Raw genomic sequence first — 18,380 nt, 5'->3', positions numbered from 1 at the left:
CACAAGTTCTCAAGTCTAATCGCACTTTCACACCCTTTAACTTGTTTTCAAATGTCTATTTAGGGACTGTTTTAAGAATGGCTGATGACAATGTATGTCAATTAAACAATATTCTGAGTTAGTTTTTAAAGGAATTTGTCAAATTTGAACAAGCGCAAATTCCTTTTAGAAATCTTGCTATTTTTAAAATATTCAATAATTGTGTTCCATATTACAGACTTAAGTTTTATTGGCAAGACTGCCTACAGCAATATTATTTGTACTTTTATTCAGACTTTCAATCAAGCAAAATGCCAAATGGCCCTTCATAACAGATCCTGCACCCATTATCGTTTATGGAAGAATATTCAAAATATTTATCACCTTGTGTGTGTAAAAGTGCTTCCTAACATCTCTCCTGAATGATCTGACCCTAATCCTCAGACTATGGCTCCTAGTTCTAGAATCCCCATTCAGTGGGGATAGTTTATCTTTATCAATCCCTTCCATTAGTGTTAATTTTTTGAAGACTTCAATCAGATCATCCCTTAACCTAGTAAATTCTAGAGGAAAAACCTCCCCTCGGCAGCTTTTATTTCATTATTTGTCCTATTACCACTCCTTTTGACTGTTGAGCATTTCCAACTTTTTTTTTGTTTTTATTTCAAATTTCCAGGAGCTGCAATATTCTGCCTATGTATTTGTTGGGAAAGCAAATCTTTGCAGGACTTATACACTTAATGGTAAGGTCCTAGGGAGTGTTGCTAAACAAAGAGACCTTGGAGTGCAGGTTCATAGCTCCTTGAATGTGAAGTCGCAGGTAGATAGGATAGTGAAGGCGGCGTTTGGTATGCTTTCCTTTATTGGTCAGAGTATTGAGTACAGCAGTTGGGAGGTCATGTTGCGGCTGTACAGGACATTGGTTAGGCCACTGTTGGAATATTGCGTGCAATTCTGGTCTCCTTCCTATTGGAAAGATGTTGTGAAAGTTGAAACGGTTCAGAAAAGATTTACAAGATGTTGCCAGCGTTGGAGGATCTGAGCTATAGGGAGAGGCTGAACAGGCTGGGGCTGTTTTCCCTGGAGCATCGGAGGCTGAGGGGTGACGTTATAGAGGTTTACAAAATTATGAAGGGCATGGATAGGATAAATAGGCAATGTCTTTTCCCTGGGGTTGGGGAGTCCAGAATGGGATAAAGGGAAATTTGGACAATTGGATAGAAAACTGGCTAACCAGTCGAAGTCAGAGAGTGGTGGTAGATGGTAAATATTCAGCCTGGAGCCCAGTTACAAGTGGAGTTCCGCAGGGATCAGTTCTGGGTCCTCTGCTGTTTGTAATTTTTATTAATGACTTGGATGAGGGAGTCGAAGGGAGGGTCAGTAAATTTGCAGATGATACGAAGATTGGTGGAGTTGTGGATAGTGAGGAGGGCTGTTGTCGGCTGCAAAGGGACTTAGATATGATGCAGAGCTGGGCTGAGGAGTGGCAGATGGAGCTCAACCCTGCCAAGTGTGAGGTTGTCCATTTTGGAAAGATAAATAAGAATGCGGAATACAGGGTTAACGGTAGGGTTCTTAGTGAGGTGGAAGAACAGAGGGATCTTGGGGTCTATGTTCATAGATCTTTGAAAGTTGCCACTCAGGTGGATAGAGCGCGTAAGAAGGCCTATGGTGTATTAGCGTTCATTAGCAGAGGGACTGAATTCAAGAGTCGTGAAGTGATGTTGCAACTGTACAGGACTTTGGTTAGGCCACATTTGGAGTACTGTGTGCAGTTCTGGTCGCCTCACTTTAGGAAAGATGTGGAAGCTTTGGAGAGGGTGCAGAGAAGATTTACCAGGATGTTGCCTGGAATGGAGAATAGGTCGTACGAGGATAGGTTGAGCGTGCTAGGCCTTTTCTCGTTGGAACGACGAAGGATGAGGGGTGACTTGATAGAGGTTTATAAGATGATCAGAGGAATAGATAGAGTAGACAGTCAGAAACTTTTTCCCCGGGTACAACAGTGTGTTACAAGGGGATATAAATTTAAGGTGAAGGGTGGAAGGTATAGGGGGGATGTCAGGGGTAGGTTCTTTACCTAGAGAGTGGCGGGGGCATGGAATGCGCTGCTTGTGGGAGTGGTAGAGTCAGAATCTTTGGTGACCTTTAAACGGCAATTGGATAGGTACATGGATGGCTAGGACAAATGTTCGGCACAACATCGTGGGCCGAAGGGCCTGTTCTGTGCTGTATTGTTCTATGTTCTAACTAGAGGGCATAAGTTTAGAGTGAGAGGGGAAAGATATAAAAGAGACCTAAGGGGCAACTTTTTCACGCAGAGGGTGGTACGTGTATGGAATGAGCTACCAGAGGATGTGGTGGAGGCTGGTACAATTGCAACATTTAAGAAGCATTTGGATGGGTATATGAATAGGAAGGGTTTGGAGGGATATGGGCCGGGTGCTGGCAGGTGGGACTAGATTGGGTTGGGATATCTGGTCAGCGTGGACGGGTTGGACCGAAGGGTCTGTTTCCATGCTGTACATCTCTTATGACTCTATATTTGAATTTAAGAAACTAGCATTGCTCTTCTAGGAATGCCCCCATTTTGAAATAAGTTCTACTGCTGTCTCAGAGGAGATAACAGGAAATTCCAATGTTGTTATCTGTTATTGCCTTCAATTTCCCTTCCTGCATTTGATGACGTATACGCCAAAATTTGCTTTCACAGTCGCATCTGTTTCCTTAGCAACAGCTGCTGGCTCCAATTTATTCCATTGGCACTGCATTTCAGATTCAAAATTACAAATGTCCTAGATATTCAGTATTCCATTGCCCTGCAAACCATGTCTTCACCACATTTGGAAATCCATAGACATTATCCATATTCAGCATTACCATAGACATACTATAGACCCTTCTCTCTTCAGCAACACAGATGTACTCTAACTTGAAGCAGTCCCTGGTCCTTTCATTTCATCCACTGCGTCATCCAGCACTTTTAACAAAAACACAATCTTCCTTTCTGATATGAAGGATTACACATCAACAACGAATGGGTACCAATACTCATTATTATTCTTTTTCTCTTCCCCCGACTCAATTCCTTCTTCCAATTTCAATTCTTGCCACAAATTCATCGTGCCTCCTCTCTCTGACCCTGAATGATCTGTTCTTTAAAACACCTCAGCTTCATCCCCCCATGTCCCCCACCTTAATGAACTGTATTCATCACTATGCTGAGCTCCATGCCTGCCACTCTCATCTTTCATTTCTTTGCTTGTTCCGTGCTTACCTCCATTGATCTTGTATCATGAAATATTTTGTCACTTACTCTATCCTTCCCTCCATCCTGTCATAGACCTTCTTTCATTCCCCAACCTCTTCTTTTTATATCTGGTCAAAATCTATTACATTTCTAACTTTTCCCAATTCTGACGAAAAGGTCACATGTTTTCCCTCAACAATTTCTGCCAAGACCTCAATATTTACAGTGTCTTCTGTAATCTCTGAACCATAGAATTGTTACACCCATAAAAGGGGTCATTTAACCCATTGCGTCTGAACTGGCTCTTCACACGAGCATCATTACCTCGTGCCAATCTTCTGCTTTTTTCCCCCATTCCCTTGTAAACTATTTCAATCCAAATAATCATTCAATGCTCTCTTGACTGACTCAAATGAACCTACTTCCACATTTCCAGTCAGTGCATTCCATACCCTAACTATTCATTGTGTGAAAATGTTTTTTTCTTGCATCACTCGTCTCTTTTGCACATCATTTGAGGTCAACGTCCTCTCATTTCTGTTCTTCTTACAAGTGGGAACAATGTTTGCCTGTCTACTCTATTCAGCCCTCTCATGATTTTGAGAACACCCATCAAATTTCCTCTCAGCCATTTTCTTTCATATTTCCAGCAATATTTAGCTTTCGTTCAAAACACTCATTACAGCTCTAGTTACCTGATTTGCCAGACTATTGGGCCCCACAATATTAGGATGATTGACATTGAGATGAATTGATAAATGCAAGGTTGCTTTTCTAAGAAAACTCAAAAGAGGTAAAGAGGTCACAAAATTTACGTTGTACGGGGCTGAAGACATGGCCAACAAAGAAGTTAAGAAACTGGAATAGATGAGACCAGAATTGGACGAATGCATAGTGTGCTGATGGCTGTTGGGCAGGAAGAGGAAAGAGCTAAGGAGTACAGGGAATTATATAGACAACATTTCTGGACACATTTTGTTACGAAGTACAATAGGTTGTGTGGATTGGAGTACCATGTTATAAAGAGACATGGACAGACTAAGTGAGTGAGTAAACATATGGCAGGTAGAGTTCAATCTGAAAAAGTGAGAGATGGTGATCTGCCTACACTTTCAGGTCAGGATATCAGAAGTTTTGATGCACCACAATGGAACTATTGATTATTTATTTTTATCTTAAATTGATTTACATGTTAGTACTCGCATGTTGTTGATTCACTAAATTGCTTTTTTAAAGTTATCTAACTTTAGATAGCAACCAGAACAACAAATATGACCAAGAATTATATGCAAATGATCAGACTGAAAAATTATAATTCTTTAATAAACATTGAGTCTCTTCCTGCCACAACTTTATTTCTCATATTTTCAACAGCTGATTTGTTGGCATTATGGCACGTGTATTGAGATCCAAGAATTCTTCAGACTAAAAAAGCAACATTCTTTGCAACAATCAGATGCAATGATAGGAAGTAGACAAATATATTTATACATACATAAATAAAGAGTAATGAGACTCAATTCTGCTTTCTTTACACAGATGCTGCCAGACCAGAGTTTCACCAGCAATTTCTGCTTAAACATGCAGAATCTATCTTTTACCCCACTTTCAATTTTTCTTCTACATCCTTCTCCTTTTATTTAGATGTCTTATTTGTAGTAATCGCTGCAACTAGGCAAATCATTTGCAAGTGGGGTATCTCACGTTGGATACTTTTAATAATCACGTACCACTCAACTCAAAAATGCTTTGTGTACAATTTGCTATGAGACAATAGTAGAATGAGGGCAGCAATGGGAACCCAATTGGAAACAGGACCAATAATGTACTCCCTCAATGAAATTTAAGGACTGATAAAGAAACAGAGGAAGGTTCAACGTGAGATACGCCACTTGCAAAGGATTTGGCTTGTTGCAGAGATGACTGCAAATAAGAAATAAAAGGAAAAGGATATAGAAAAAAAAATTGCAAGTGGGGTAAAAAGTACATTCTGCATGTTTAAACTGAAATTGCTGATGAAACTCAGCAGGTTTGGCAGCACCTGTGAAGAGAAAACAGAATTAACGTTTTGAATCTGGTGGCTTTTCATTTTTGCATACAGATCGTTCTGCTATATTGCACGTTTCATTAATGTGATTATGCTGAAACGTGACCACTATTTCTATCACATGAACTTTTAAAATGTGTGTTGTCTGTAACGCGATTACAGTGTCAACACTTTTAGTGCTGTTTCTTAAGCATGGCTTTTCTGTAACGCAGGGTTGCACAAGAACGCAACCATTGCATTATAGAAGAATTGACTATATATAAATATGTTTGCCTACTTTTATCTTTGCATTTGATTATTGGAAGGACTGTAGCTTTCTTGGTCTAAAGGAGGTGCCAGTGTTGGACTGGGGTGGACAAAGTTAAAAATCACACAACACCTGGTTATAGTCCAACAGGTTTTATTGGAAGTACAAGCTTTTGGAGCACTGCTGCTTCATCAGGTGGGGCAAGATCATAGGACACAGAATTTCCACACACTCGCACAATTGCACGCACACAAGTCTATGGGGTGAATTTGCATTTGCAGATACATTCCATTTTGTTCATAAGGCAAACAATCTGTAGGCTATAACCTGGTGTTGTGTGAATTTTAATGAAATAATTCTTGGTAAAGAAAAATGGATTCAATGGGAAACAAAAAAGACAAAAAAGAAATAAAGGAAGAAAAATCTAAATTTAAAATTTATGAAATCTCAAAACAATTCACCACATACAATAACAAGGTTAAACAGGTTAAATAGTTTTTTGTAATATTAAAACACCAAATCACTTGTGTCACCAGTTCAAAGAAGAAATTACAAGCACTGTTTACCAGGCCCTTTTCTAAACGCTGTGAAGTATTGGTGACATCACATATTCCTTCTCTCAGGGCACTGGAACACAAACATAGCTTCCGAACAGAGGCAGCAGCTGGAAATTATGACCTGCCCCCCACACCCACTGCCCAGACTGGTTGATGACTACTGTAGTCAAGCCCAAGAGCAGGCCCATAAGAAAGTCCTCTGATGGGCGACCTCCCGTCACCAACTAATACTCCGCACCACATGTTCAAAGGTCAGAAGTGCGGGGTTAAAGTGCAACCAAAAGAATATCTGGCTTTTCAAACAGCTAAACAAAAAAAGGGGTCTAATCGCCCACAATTAACATATACATAGTCTATGGACGTTAAATTGTTCCCTTTCTACATCAGGCAAGTTAAGAATTATCATGTGGTTGAATATATACACAGGAACTTCGATTATCCGAATATAGATTGTCCGAATTTCAGGTCATCCGACAAAGATCAAGGTACCGATAGAAACATTACATCAAAAAGGAGCTTCCATCACTGATTGCATCTTTTGTTTACAATGATTAAAAGTGAATTCGGCTTTCTGAAATGCTGCCGAGAACAGACCTGAACATCGATGAGAGCCCAGGCACTGTCTCCAAACGATCGATCTCCCTCTTGATCTCTGTCTCGGACTCCCTCTCCTTCCCCTAGAGTTATACACAGGGGTGTAACCTAAACCCTCCCCTTCCCCAGATAATCTCTCCAACATTGTCCTATACAGGGCAGAGTGGAGATTTGTCAAAAAGTTGCAGTAGTACGTTGTGTGTGGGGTTGTGTGTGTATGCGCATGTGCTATTTTGAGACTCACCCCCCAAAGACAGCGGCAGCGGCCCAGTCCTGTTGCTGGGGTTGGCGGGGATGGGGAAGACAGGGGAGGAGAGGTTGGAATGGCAGAGGTTGGGACGGACGAGGGCTCACTCTCGGTGTGCTGCTGCCTAGTCTCCTGAACGAGGAGTGGACTTAGGAAGTGTTCGCTGTGTCAATCCCACTGAACTGATTGGGGACGGGGGAGAAGAGGCTTCAGCAATGCTGCAGGTTCCTTACACACAAGTGTGTGTCTGCTCAGAAACAAACCCTGAGACAGAGAAAGGGAGCAAGGCTGGCAGAGCGAGGAAAAAGGAAACTTCAGAAAACTCCGAGCCGCAGAGGAAAGACGTTGAATCAATTAACTGAATATTTCGTTTGGATAATTGAGGTTCCTCTGTAGTTAATAGTCTTAAATCACCAGTCCCAAGTTTCTGCGGTAAGTTTAATATGCACCTAACATGAAAATTAGCAAAATTCTTAAAAACAAATTGAAGACTAAAAGGTGAGATAGTTTCTGAAAAGTAAATGGTGACCAACAAGTTCTCGAGATTCACAATTCCTGGCAAATCTCTTAATCCCTCGAATTTGCAGCTGATTCAGACCATAAGATATAGGAGCAGAATTAGGTCATTCAGCCTAGTGTCTGCTCCACCATTTGATCATGGCTGATATGTTTCTCAACCCCATTCTCCTGCTTTCACCCCGTAACCTTTGATCCCCATACTAATCAAGAACATATCTATCTCTGTCTTAAATACTCAACGACTTGGCCTCCACAGCAATGTGTTCCACAGATTTGCCACCCTCTAGTCGAAGAAATTCCTCATCTCAGTTCTAAAGGGTTGTCCCTTCACCCTCAGGCTTTGATCCTAGTCTCTCATGAATAGGAAGGGTTTGGAGGGATATGGGCCGGGTGCTAGCAGGTAGGACTAGATTGGGTTGGGATATCTGGTCGGCATGGACGGGTTGGACTGAAGGGTCTGTTTCCTTGCTGTACATCTCTATGACTCTATAAATGTATCCTCTCAATATTCGGTAAGTTTCAGTGAGCTTCCCCCATATCCTTCTAAACTCCAAGTACTGACCTGGAGTCCTCGCTCGTTCCTCATTTGACAAGCTCTTCATCCCAACATCATTCTTGAAAACCTCCTCTAGGGCCCTGCATCTAAGACAGAACGTGCTGGCTGGTGTTGGAGGGGATCCAAAGTACTCTCAATATTTCAAATGTGTCTGACCAGACCTTGTACAGCCTCAGCATTGCTCTTGTATTTTAGCACTTTTGAAATAAATGTTAACATTGTATTTGCCTTCTTAACTGCCAAATGAGCCAGCATGTTAAGATTAAGAGAGTCCTGAACTAGGACTCCCATGTCCCTTTGTGATTCTGATTTCCAAAGCCTTTCCCATTTAGAAAACAGACACCTCCAATCTTTCTACCAAAATGCATAACCTCGCACTTTCCCACTTTCCCATATCTTCCACTTCTTTGCCCACTCTCCTAGCCTGTCCAAGTCCTTCTGCAGCCTTGCCACATCCTCAACACAAGCTGTCCCTCCATCTACCTGTGTCATCTGCAAACCTAGCAACAATGTCCTCAGTTCTTTTGCTCAGACAATTAATGCAGAATATGAATTGCTGTGGTCTCAACATGACCCATGCTGAACTCCATTAGGAACCGCTGCCATCTTGAAAAAGATCCCTTTATTCCATACTGCCTTCTGCCAGTCAGCCAATCTTCCATACCAGTAACTTGCCCCAAACACCATGGGCTTATATCTTATCAAAGGCTTTCTGGAAATCCAAATAGATCCTGTTGACTGGCTCTCCTTTATCTAACTTGTTCATCACCACCTCAAAGAATTCTAACAGATTGGTCAGGCATGACACCCTCCCCGCTCCACACCAACTAAAACTGTGCTGACTCGGCCCGATCTTACCATGCACTCCTAGTACATAAAATCTTATCCTTAATAAAGGACTCTAAAATCTAAAATCTTACCAACAACTGAGGTCAGGCTAATCACCCTGAAGTTTCCTATCATCTGTCTCCTTCCCTTCTCAAGGGTGTTACTTTAGCCATTTTCCAGGCCTCTGGGAACCTCCCTGACTCAGTGATTTTTGAAAGATCACCACCAATGCCTCTACAATATCCTCAGCTATCACGTTCAGAACCCTGGGGTGCAGACCAGCTGGTCTGGGTGATTTATCCACCTTCAGACCTTTCAGCGTCCCAGCATCATCTTCTTAGTGGCAGCCATGATGCTCATCTCTGCCCCCTGGCTCTTGCACATGAGCATTTTCTTTCTTTTTGTTTACAAAGTAAGATCTGGCGTGGGGTCCCAGAACCAATTTTGAAATATTAGCTTTAATCTCTGAAGTAATAAGCTGCCCCTATCCAATGCATTTTTAAATCTCAAATCTGCTCAACCCAGGTATAGGTTTATTTAGTTGAAGACTTAGAATGCTTCGTCACATTCCATGTAGATGACTGTTATAAATTTGCTCTTTTCCTTTCCAAGTTGCCAAAACAGGCCATAGAAATGAACCACCAATTCCACAGCTCCATCCATCTGGGCTATGTTTTCAAATTAATATTATGATCATGATTCAAGATCAATATATCAACAAAACTGCTTGAATTCAGAGTTATTCTATTTTCTAAAGCCCATAGAAAATACAGTTTAGTCACTCGTGTGCTAATATTTGAAGCAAACAAGTTAGCCATGGTATAATTTGTTAGTGCTACAGAACAAACAGACAGAGCTTTGATAAGGAGATTCTTAAAAACACACACAGAGGCATGCACACTCGCTTTGGATAAAGACAAAAAGCACCAGACATGGGACTACTGCTATCCACCATTTAGTCTTACCAAATGGAGAAGGTGAATTCTCGACCTGGAAAGTGCATAAATCAAGACCTACGGGACCCAAACCAGATAAAATGGATGAATAACTGGGAAATAAAGACCAAACAAAAACGAAAGCAGCACACACAGTATACCCAACTGAAGAGCATGCTACAGTTTTTGGGCAGTAGAGAATAAAGCAGCATAATCATTGATTGTTAATGTCTTCACAGAATTGCATCAAGCAGGAAAGCAATTTACTGCAAAAAGAAATTTTGGGAAAAAATACTCAAACAGCTGCTGTTCAGAGACAAATGCATTTTACGACAAATAAGAACTAGAACAAAGCACAGAATTTATGTAAATTTGCATGCTCAAACTTCACAGGAAGCCATTTTGCCACTACAAAGATGTTCATGAACCATGCAACACTGCACACAACGTACCAGTCTCATCTCCTGTTTTGTCCAATTCATCAGAGAGTATTCCAAGGATATCATCTTCTGTGGTTAGAACTTCTGAGAGATCAGCTAAAGGGTCTTCACTGTTACCTGTATAAAATCAAAGCAAACTTCTCAGTTTAGCATGCATTAGCACTTTTTAAAAATTCCACTCGTAGAACATGGACATCACATGCTGCCAGCTTTTATTGCCTGTTCCTAGTTGCCGTCGAGATGGTGGTGGTAATCTGCCTTCTTAAACCAAAACAGTCCACATGCTGCGAATTGACGCACAAAGGTCTTCGGAAGGGAATTCCTCAATTTTGACCAAGTGACAGTGAAGGAATATCGATATATTTGCAAGTCAGGATGGTGAGTGGCTTAGAGGTGAACTTGCAGACAGTGGTGCTCTCACATATCAGCTGCTCTTGCCCTTCTAGATAGAAGAGGTCATGGGTTTGGAAGGCTCTGTCTGAGGATCTTTGGTAAATTTCAGCAGTGCATCATGTAGGTGGCATACAACGTTGCTACTCAGCGTCAGAGATGGAAGGAATGGGCTACTTTTTCTAGATGGTGTCAAGCTTCTTGAGTGTTGTTGGAGCAACAGCATCCAGGCAAGTGGGGATTATTACATCACATTCTTGATATTTGTAGGCATTGTGCATATGTGGCGAGTCAAGTTAATGGTCATCCCAAGGATTTTGATAGCAGGGGGAATTCAGTGATGGTAACACAATTGAATGTCAAGGTATGGTGATTAGATTTTCTCTTATTGGAAATGGTCATTGCCTGACATAGCACCCCTTCAGCTGGATGCAGAAGATCATATGATATTAATCAAAGCAAGGTATATAATTTCCTTGAATCCTGACCAACATTACTACTTCAACCAATAAGAATACCAAGGCCGAGTTCAGTTGCTCAGTTCATCAGCATTATGATGTTCAGGAAGTTCAACACTTTTAGATATTTCAGTGATGTATTTGTTTTAATCATTAAGGCAAAATGAATCAGAAGTGCAGTTTGCACTACAGTCAACAAAGTATAAAGAGAAAGATTACGTCCAAGTAGAAACTTGATGACCCCAACATAACCTGGGAACATCCTAACAACTGCAGTACTGAATGCTCAAGCAATTTTTGAATCTGATCCAGTCAATGCAACTGATCATGTTTGAAATAGTTGACTAATATATGCAACAACTTAACACCTTGATATAACAATAACCAATGATAGAGGTAACATTCTGATAATGAGTACACCTGGATGATAATAACTGCAACAGGATTAACTTTGACATAATTAAACAGGAGATAAGCCAATAATATAACACAATATTAATTTAATTTTGAAGGGGATAGCTTCAATGGGCAACCTGCTTAAACAGATCAACAAAGCCCTGGCAATGGAAAAAAATAGAGGACAAATGGATCAGAATGTACTTATACAGGTTAAGTACACTTCAAGGCCTAACAAATGAAAACAAAGAAAGTCAATCATAAATGGAGTGCTACAAATAAGAAAGAAAATAAGCTTTACAAGGTGTAAAGGCAAAGGTGAAGTAAATGACGTCAGATGCAATAGAATCTGATGGCGCAGCTGAGGAATTACAGAATGACCTAAACAAAACCTGCATGCTGATTTGGAGGTGCCGGTGTTGGACTGGGGTGTACAAAGTTAAAAATCACACAACACCAGATTAGATTACTTACAGTGTGGAAACAGGCCCTTCGGCCCAACAAGTCCACACCGACCCGCCGAAGCACACCCACCCAGACCCATTCCCCTACATTTACCCCTGCACCTAACACTACGGACAATTTAGCATGGCCAATTCACCTAACCTGCACATCTTTGGACTGTGGGAGGAAACCGGAGCACCCGGAGGAAACCCACGCAGACACGGGGAGAATATGCAAACTCCACACAGTGAGTCGCCTGAGGCGGGAAATGAACCCAGGTCTCTGGCGCTGTGAGGCAGCAGTGCTAACCACTGTGCCACCATGCCACCAGGTTATAGTCCAACAGGTTTATTTGGAAGCACTAGCTTTCAGAGCGCCGCTCCTTCATCAGGTGGTTGTGGAGTGCACAATTGGAAGACACAGAATTTATAGCAAAAGTTTACAGTGTGATGTAACTGAAATTATACATTGAAAAATACCTTGATTGTTTGTTGAGTGTCTCATCTGTTAGAATGACCACGATAGTTTCACTTCTTTCATACGTAAATCGCAAAATTGTTTAAAACGTTATGTTCTCAGGTTAACTGTAACAATTGGTGTCAGCCAGATAAGATGTTAAGATGTTGAAGGTGTTAGCCCTGTATTCACTGTCTCCCACGTGCATCCTCTCACAGACTTGGACACTTTACACTCACACACACACAACCCCAGACAGACAGAGAGACACACGCATACATACACACACACACACAAACTCACATGCACACATACGTTTGTGGGGTGAATTTGTACTTGCAGAGTTACTATTGTACTTTGCTCAAAAACTGCATGAATCCATGTTAAACTCCATTATCTCACTTTTTAGATTAGAATCAGTCTAAACATTATGGCACAGATATGGAACACTGGGGCTAACACCTTCAACATCTTATCTGGCTGACACCAATTGTTACAGGTAACTTGAGAATGTAACTTTTTAAAAAAAGTGTTGTGATTTACATATGAAAGAAATGAAACTAGCATTGCCACTCTAACAGATGAGAGACTCAATAAACAATCAAGATATTTTTCAATGTATAATTTCATTTACATCACACTGTAAACTTCTGCTATAAATTCTGTCTTACAATTGTGTACTCCACAACCACCTGAAGGAGGAGCGGCGCTCCGAAAGCTAGTACTTCCAATTAAACCTGTTGGACCATAACCTGGTGTTGTGATTTTTAACTGCATGCTGATAAATGCTTTAAACTAATTCATGTAGCTGTATACACATACTCATGTATACACGATGCTGAGCTAGCTAGTGAAGAGATTGACCTGAAAACATTACTAGACTCCATGCTGACCAAGTTCACAGCCTCAAATAGCACTGATAACAAAAAAAATCAAGCAGAACATTGAGACCTTTGTGATTAAGGGAAATACCAGCATCCACCCTTGAAGCAGATTTCAGATATCAGTAGATTGAGTTTGATGAAAGAAAGTTAAACATTTTGGTTTTCAGGCTAGTAAATCTAATTGTAGGAAACCTTGGGTAAGCAAGCTATTACATAGAATTAAAGTAGCTAATTTTGGACACTAATTAAGATAAAATAGCTACTACAGATGAGAGGAGGTATGCATTAATTATCAAAAAAGAAAGTTTAAGACTTACAAACCCATACAGAATAATAGATATCTGAAATGACATTCTCCAAATGCAGTAGTGGGTCAAAAACTCAGTGGATTCTGAGAGATTGTACACCATAAGAAACAGGAACAGGAGTCGGCTATTTGGCCCCTCAAGCCTGTTCTGCCATTCAATAGCATCATGACTGATCCAACATTTCTCACATTCACTTTCCTGCTCTTTGGAATCACAATTCTGTGGCATCCTATGAGGCAAAGGCCTAGCTCATCTGCACTTAACTGTGCAGAAAGGTATTAAGCAAGTGCACCAAACCCAAAATTAGCTTGTACCCTGACAACATTATGACTTGTGTCAGTCTTCTGAATCATGGTATGGCCCTTCAGATGACAAAAAGCACAAAATGTAGTTATTTTACTTCCTTAATGGGAAACACTAATAACTGAGTATTGTGTGCCTATACATACCTTGTCCTCCCTGATGTTTTGTTGCCACCTGAGTGGCTGAACTCAATAGTGGATCAGAGGAAGGATCCAGGAAACTTATATTTGCATTCAGAACTCTGTTTGATGGCCGAGATAATTCTTCATCAGAAAGAGCATCCAGACTCAGTTTGCTTTGTTGACTTGCAAGAAGTAGGTTTTTTCCAAAGAAGGCTTCCTGTAAAAGGGATAAATTAAGCAATAAAATAATGCTATTAAAACAGCTGCACTCCAAAATAAACAAGGGTTACAGTTTGGGAGAGATGGACTCGTTATCCAGTGACCAGTTATCCATGGTGACATGGGTTTAAATCATACCTTGGCACTTGTGGAATTTAAGTTCAATTCATAATATGTATGGAAACTGGAACTGAAAGCTAGTCTCCATAATGATGCCAACAAAATATTAATCGTTATAAAACCAATATGGCCCATTAATGTCCTTTTGGGAAGGAAATCTGCCATTCCTGCCTGGTGGCCCCTTACATGGGACTCCAGACCAAGAACAAGATGATTGTCTCCTAAATGTTCTCTGATATGGATTAGCACCACTCAGTCCAAGAACAAACAGTGAGGAGGATAGCCTTCGATTACAGAGGATACAGACAGACTGTCAGATGGGCTGATCAATGGTAAATGGAATTCAATCCAGATAAAAGTGAGGTGATACACTTGGGCATGACATACAAGGCAAGGAAAATATATGACGAACTATCGGACCCTGGAAAGCACCAAGGATCAGAGGGACTAAGGTGTCATGACAGGTGGAAAATGTGATTAAGGTAGGTAGGTATATGGGAAACGTGCCTTTATTACCAGAGACACAGAGTTAAAGAGCAGAGAGGTCATGCTGGAACTGTATAAAACATTTGTTAGGCTAGGAGACTGTGTGCAGTTCTAGAATCTATATTATAGGAGAGATGTGATAGCACTGGAGGAGGTGCAGAGGAGATATACCATGATGTTGGATAGTTTTAGTTATGAAGACAGAATGGACAAACTGGGATTATTTTCCCTAGAGTGAAAGAGATTGAGAGGGGATATGACAGAGATATATAAAATTATGAGTGGCACAGATAGGGGAGACAGGAAGAAACGTTTACCCTTAATGAAGGGATCAATGATCAGAAGGCATAGATTTAAGGTTTGGGGCAGATGATTTAGAGGGGATGTGAGGAAAATCTTTTTGGGATCTGGAGCTCAGGTATTCAAGGCAGAAATCCTCAACATTTAAGTAGTATTTAAATGTGCATTTGCGATGCCAAGGCATACAAGGCTATGGGTCAAGTTTCAGAACATGGGATTACAATAGTTAGACGGTTGTTATTGACCAGCATGGATGTGACGTGCTGAAGGGCCTTTTGTCTGTGTTGTAAGTCTCTGCGACACTATAAATAGTGATGGTCAACAACATCCACATCCTCTGAAGGCAGAAATTTTTAAAAAAGGAAGAGATTAATAAACGGCTTAACTTTTAGTTGGGTAAAGCCAACGTCTCCTTAAAAAGGTTCCATGCCTGTGCCTTCAGAATGCTTAATCAAGCAAGTGTGGTTTCACTATTCATCATTTCACTAGCAGTGCATTTCAAAAGGTGAGCAAAAGGCCGAGTTTGAATATTTCATTTCATGATCTATATTGTGTGCTTTACATGTTTTTGTTACAGTAGACAAACCAGATCAACTCCAGGAACTAAGGATGGCATTGACCTTTTAAATGCATTTGTACAAAGTTCATTTAGAGGTATACTCTCGTTGCATGATCATGCTGTGGGTGGTTGACTGCTTGTGGTCATTACCAATGGACTGCCTTTTTTCCCCCGACTTTGGGAGCCTTTGACCTGATTTAGAAACTCCAGCAAAACCTGTGCCAGAAACATCTAGCTGCCAACATAAAGCAAGCCAAAAGTGCACTGAGGTGACTAAGCTCAATTCTGCATTGCCAGCTTATTTGATTTATCACCTGGAACTTGAAGCGCAGCGTTGATTCTATGCCAGAACCTAACCTACTGCGATCTGCAGAAAATCCACTCAGCAGCTCTAATTTTAAAGGGATATAGGTGCTTAAAAATTAAAGGGGCTACATCGGAGGACAAATATTGATTTATTCTTCATAAGGAATAAAATTGCCATTGGACATACACAATACTTGAAAATGAACAATTTACAGGACTCGGGCAAGACAGACCAATTCGATAACCTTTCCTATGAATCAAGACAGGCACAGCATGACAAATGGCATTTTTCTATGCTGCAAGATACTTTGATTTGGTGTCAATGTTGCATCTGTGGATGGCAGGGAGGGGGAAGAAAATAAATATCAGGCAAAAATTAAGTGAAACCCAACCCCACGTCGAGACACGAAATAGCAAGAATGTTTAATGTCTGGCAAAGTCGATGTGAACAGTATTGCTCTGTTTGGCACAGGAAGGTATTTTTCATAAAGCACAGCAGAGCATATTGTCTGTCAGAAGGGCAAATCAGCCTAGGCAGCTCCATCTACATGATCTATAGGGCTCTTCAGATCTTAGCCACCCAGAAATAAAGAAATCTGTTTAGCTGTGGCTTCTTTTCCACAAGAAAACAGAAGCTCAGATCTTTTAGTTTCCTTGGAGAAGGACATACATTGCCCAGCTCCTCTGAACAATTAAAGAAAGTATCCAACTCTGAGTTAAGAGTCAGTGCTTCAGAAAGTTGTGTCTTACTTATCTAAGTAGTCACCTTAGGCTAAACAAAAATCCATGTCCAGCAAGGAGTTTGATTTCAGATATGATTTGTTTGGAATTGGAAGCCAGGAGCAAAGCAGTAAGAGTGTGGCAGGCCAATACTGCTTGCTGCACCTTGTAAAATTTACTTTACAAACAAAGTCTGTGTTAGATCCTTTAAATGGTAGAACAACCGTCTATCTGATCCACTTTCTAACTGGTTGTGGCTTGATTTGCTTGTACGAAGGTATCCTGCAGGATAAATTCCACAATTCAGTTGAAAATAATACCTGGAAATAAACACCTGCAATCAGTATCATGAACTTGACAAGTTGTTCTAAGAGAACACACTTTGTTAACCAATGCTAATTATGGAAGGAAATCTGCCAATCTGAACAGGTTCTTTTCTAGTCTGACTATAATCGCATGGTAATGTGGCTCATTTTTAAGTACCCTCTGAAGTGGTCCAACATGTCATTCAGTGGGGAGGCGATGGCCTAGTGATATTATTGCTGAACTATTAATCCAGAGATTGGGGTTCAAATTTCACCATGGCAGATGGAATGTGAATTCAATTAAAATCTGAAATTAAGCGTATAATGATGACTGTCAATTGTTGGAAAAAGCCCATCTGGTTCACTAATGTCACTTAATGACAAAAACTGCCATCTTTGCCTGGCCTACATGTGACTCCAGATCCACAGCAACGTGGATATCTCAAACTATCCTCTGGGCAAATAGGAATGGGCAATAAATACTGCCAAGCCAGTGATGCCCCTCATCCCATGAACGAATAAACGAACAAAAAAAAACAGTTCATCCACCATTACTTTCTAAAGATAGCTTAGACTTAGCAAATAATATTGGACATAGCCTGAGACTTTAAACAAGCAAGCTAGTGGAATAAGGTGTCTACAAGTCCAGAACCAAACAGAGCTGTGTAAAGTCTTCTTTGTGCAATGGACAAATTTCTCAGAAGGATACAATAAATCTAGATTACTTTAAAAGAGCAAGTGTCATGTCCATTCTGTAAGTGTTTGGATAAAACTTGAAGAGGTTACTTAATGCTGAGTATGTATAATGTATGAGAATAGCTCCAGGAAGAAGTTATCTACAGTTACACACTAAGTTAAATAACAAACCCGATGACGTGCTCCAGACAGACATCGGTGTAAGTACTACAGAAGTGGTGTATCGGGGTATTATACAAGGTGTGCTTTTGGACACTGTAGCAGGGGTGCATTTTGGGTAATATACAAAACCTGTAGAGTGTTTTGGGATTAATGAGATTATATTTTTACTGTATGTATAAAAATCTTTGAATTTGTGTTATGTCGATAGTTTGGCATATTCTGTTTTACCTTCATTTCTTTGATTAATAAACTACTGGCTTATCAAGAAACCTAAATCTGCAGCGCTGCATGTTTATGCTTCAACAAGAGTGACTGCTTTGTTAAAACCAAAACAAAACAAAATGTGATCTATCAAACATTATTTCAGTCTAGGATCTGATCTATTCAAGTGATAACATCAGTTGGGATAACAATATAAAGAATTTAACTGTTAGATACAAGCCTTACAATTTAAAATGAAAACAAGACAAAACCAGAAACAAACAAAAACACATTAATAAAAACAGTGGATATAACTTTCCAATAACTAAACACTGACCATCAAGAT

The 18,380-nt window shown here is 40.4% G+C and overlaps 1 protein-coding gene across 1 annotated transcript in view; it reads right to left on the bottom strand.

Annotated features, from left to right (window-relative positions):
- The window catches only part of kmt2ca (lysine (K)-specific methyltransferase 2Ca), a 403,624-nt gene that overhangs the window by 30,648 nt on the left and 354,596 nt on the right, over positions 1–18,380 (bottom strand). The window contains exons 25-27 of the mRNA XM_087987768.1: positions 13,985–14,177; positions 10,212–10,316; positions 9,790–9,837 (exon numbers count right to left, since the gene is read on the bottom strand). Coding sequence (XP_087843894.1) covers positions 9,790–9,837; positions 10,212–10,316; positions 13,985–14,177 — 346 coding nt within the window. The remainder of the gene's footprint in view (positions 1–9,789; positions 9,838–10,211; positions 10,317–13,984; positions 14,178–18,380) is intronic.

This window comes from Chiloscyllium plagiosum, unplaced genomic scaffold (assembly GCF_037043375.1).
Source record: "Chiloscyllium plagiosum isolate Xiang-an unplaced genomic scaffold, Cpla_swu_hap1 HiC_scaffold_5, whole genome shotgun sequence".
NCBI classification, from domain to species: Eukaryota; Metazoa; Chordata; class Chondrichthyes; order Orectolobiformes; family Hemiscylliidae; genus Chiloscyllium; species Chiloscyllium plagiosum.
This window is presented reverse-complemented; position numbering and strand designations above follow the sequence as displayed.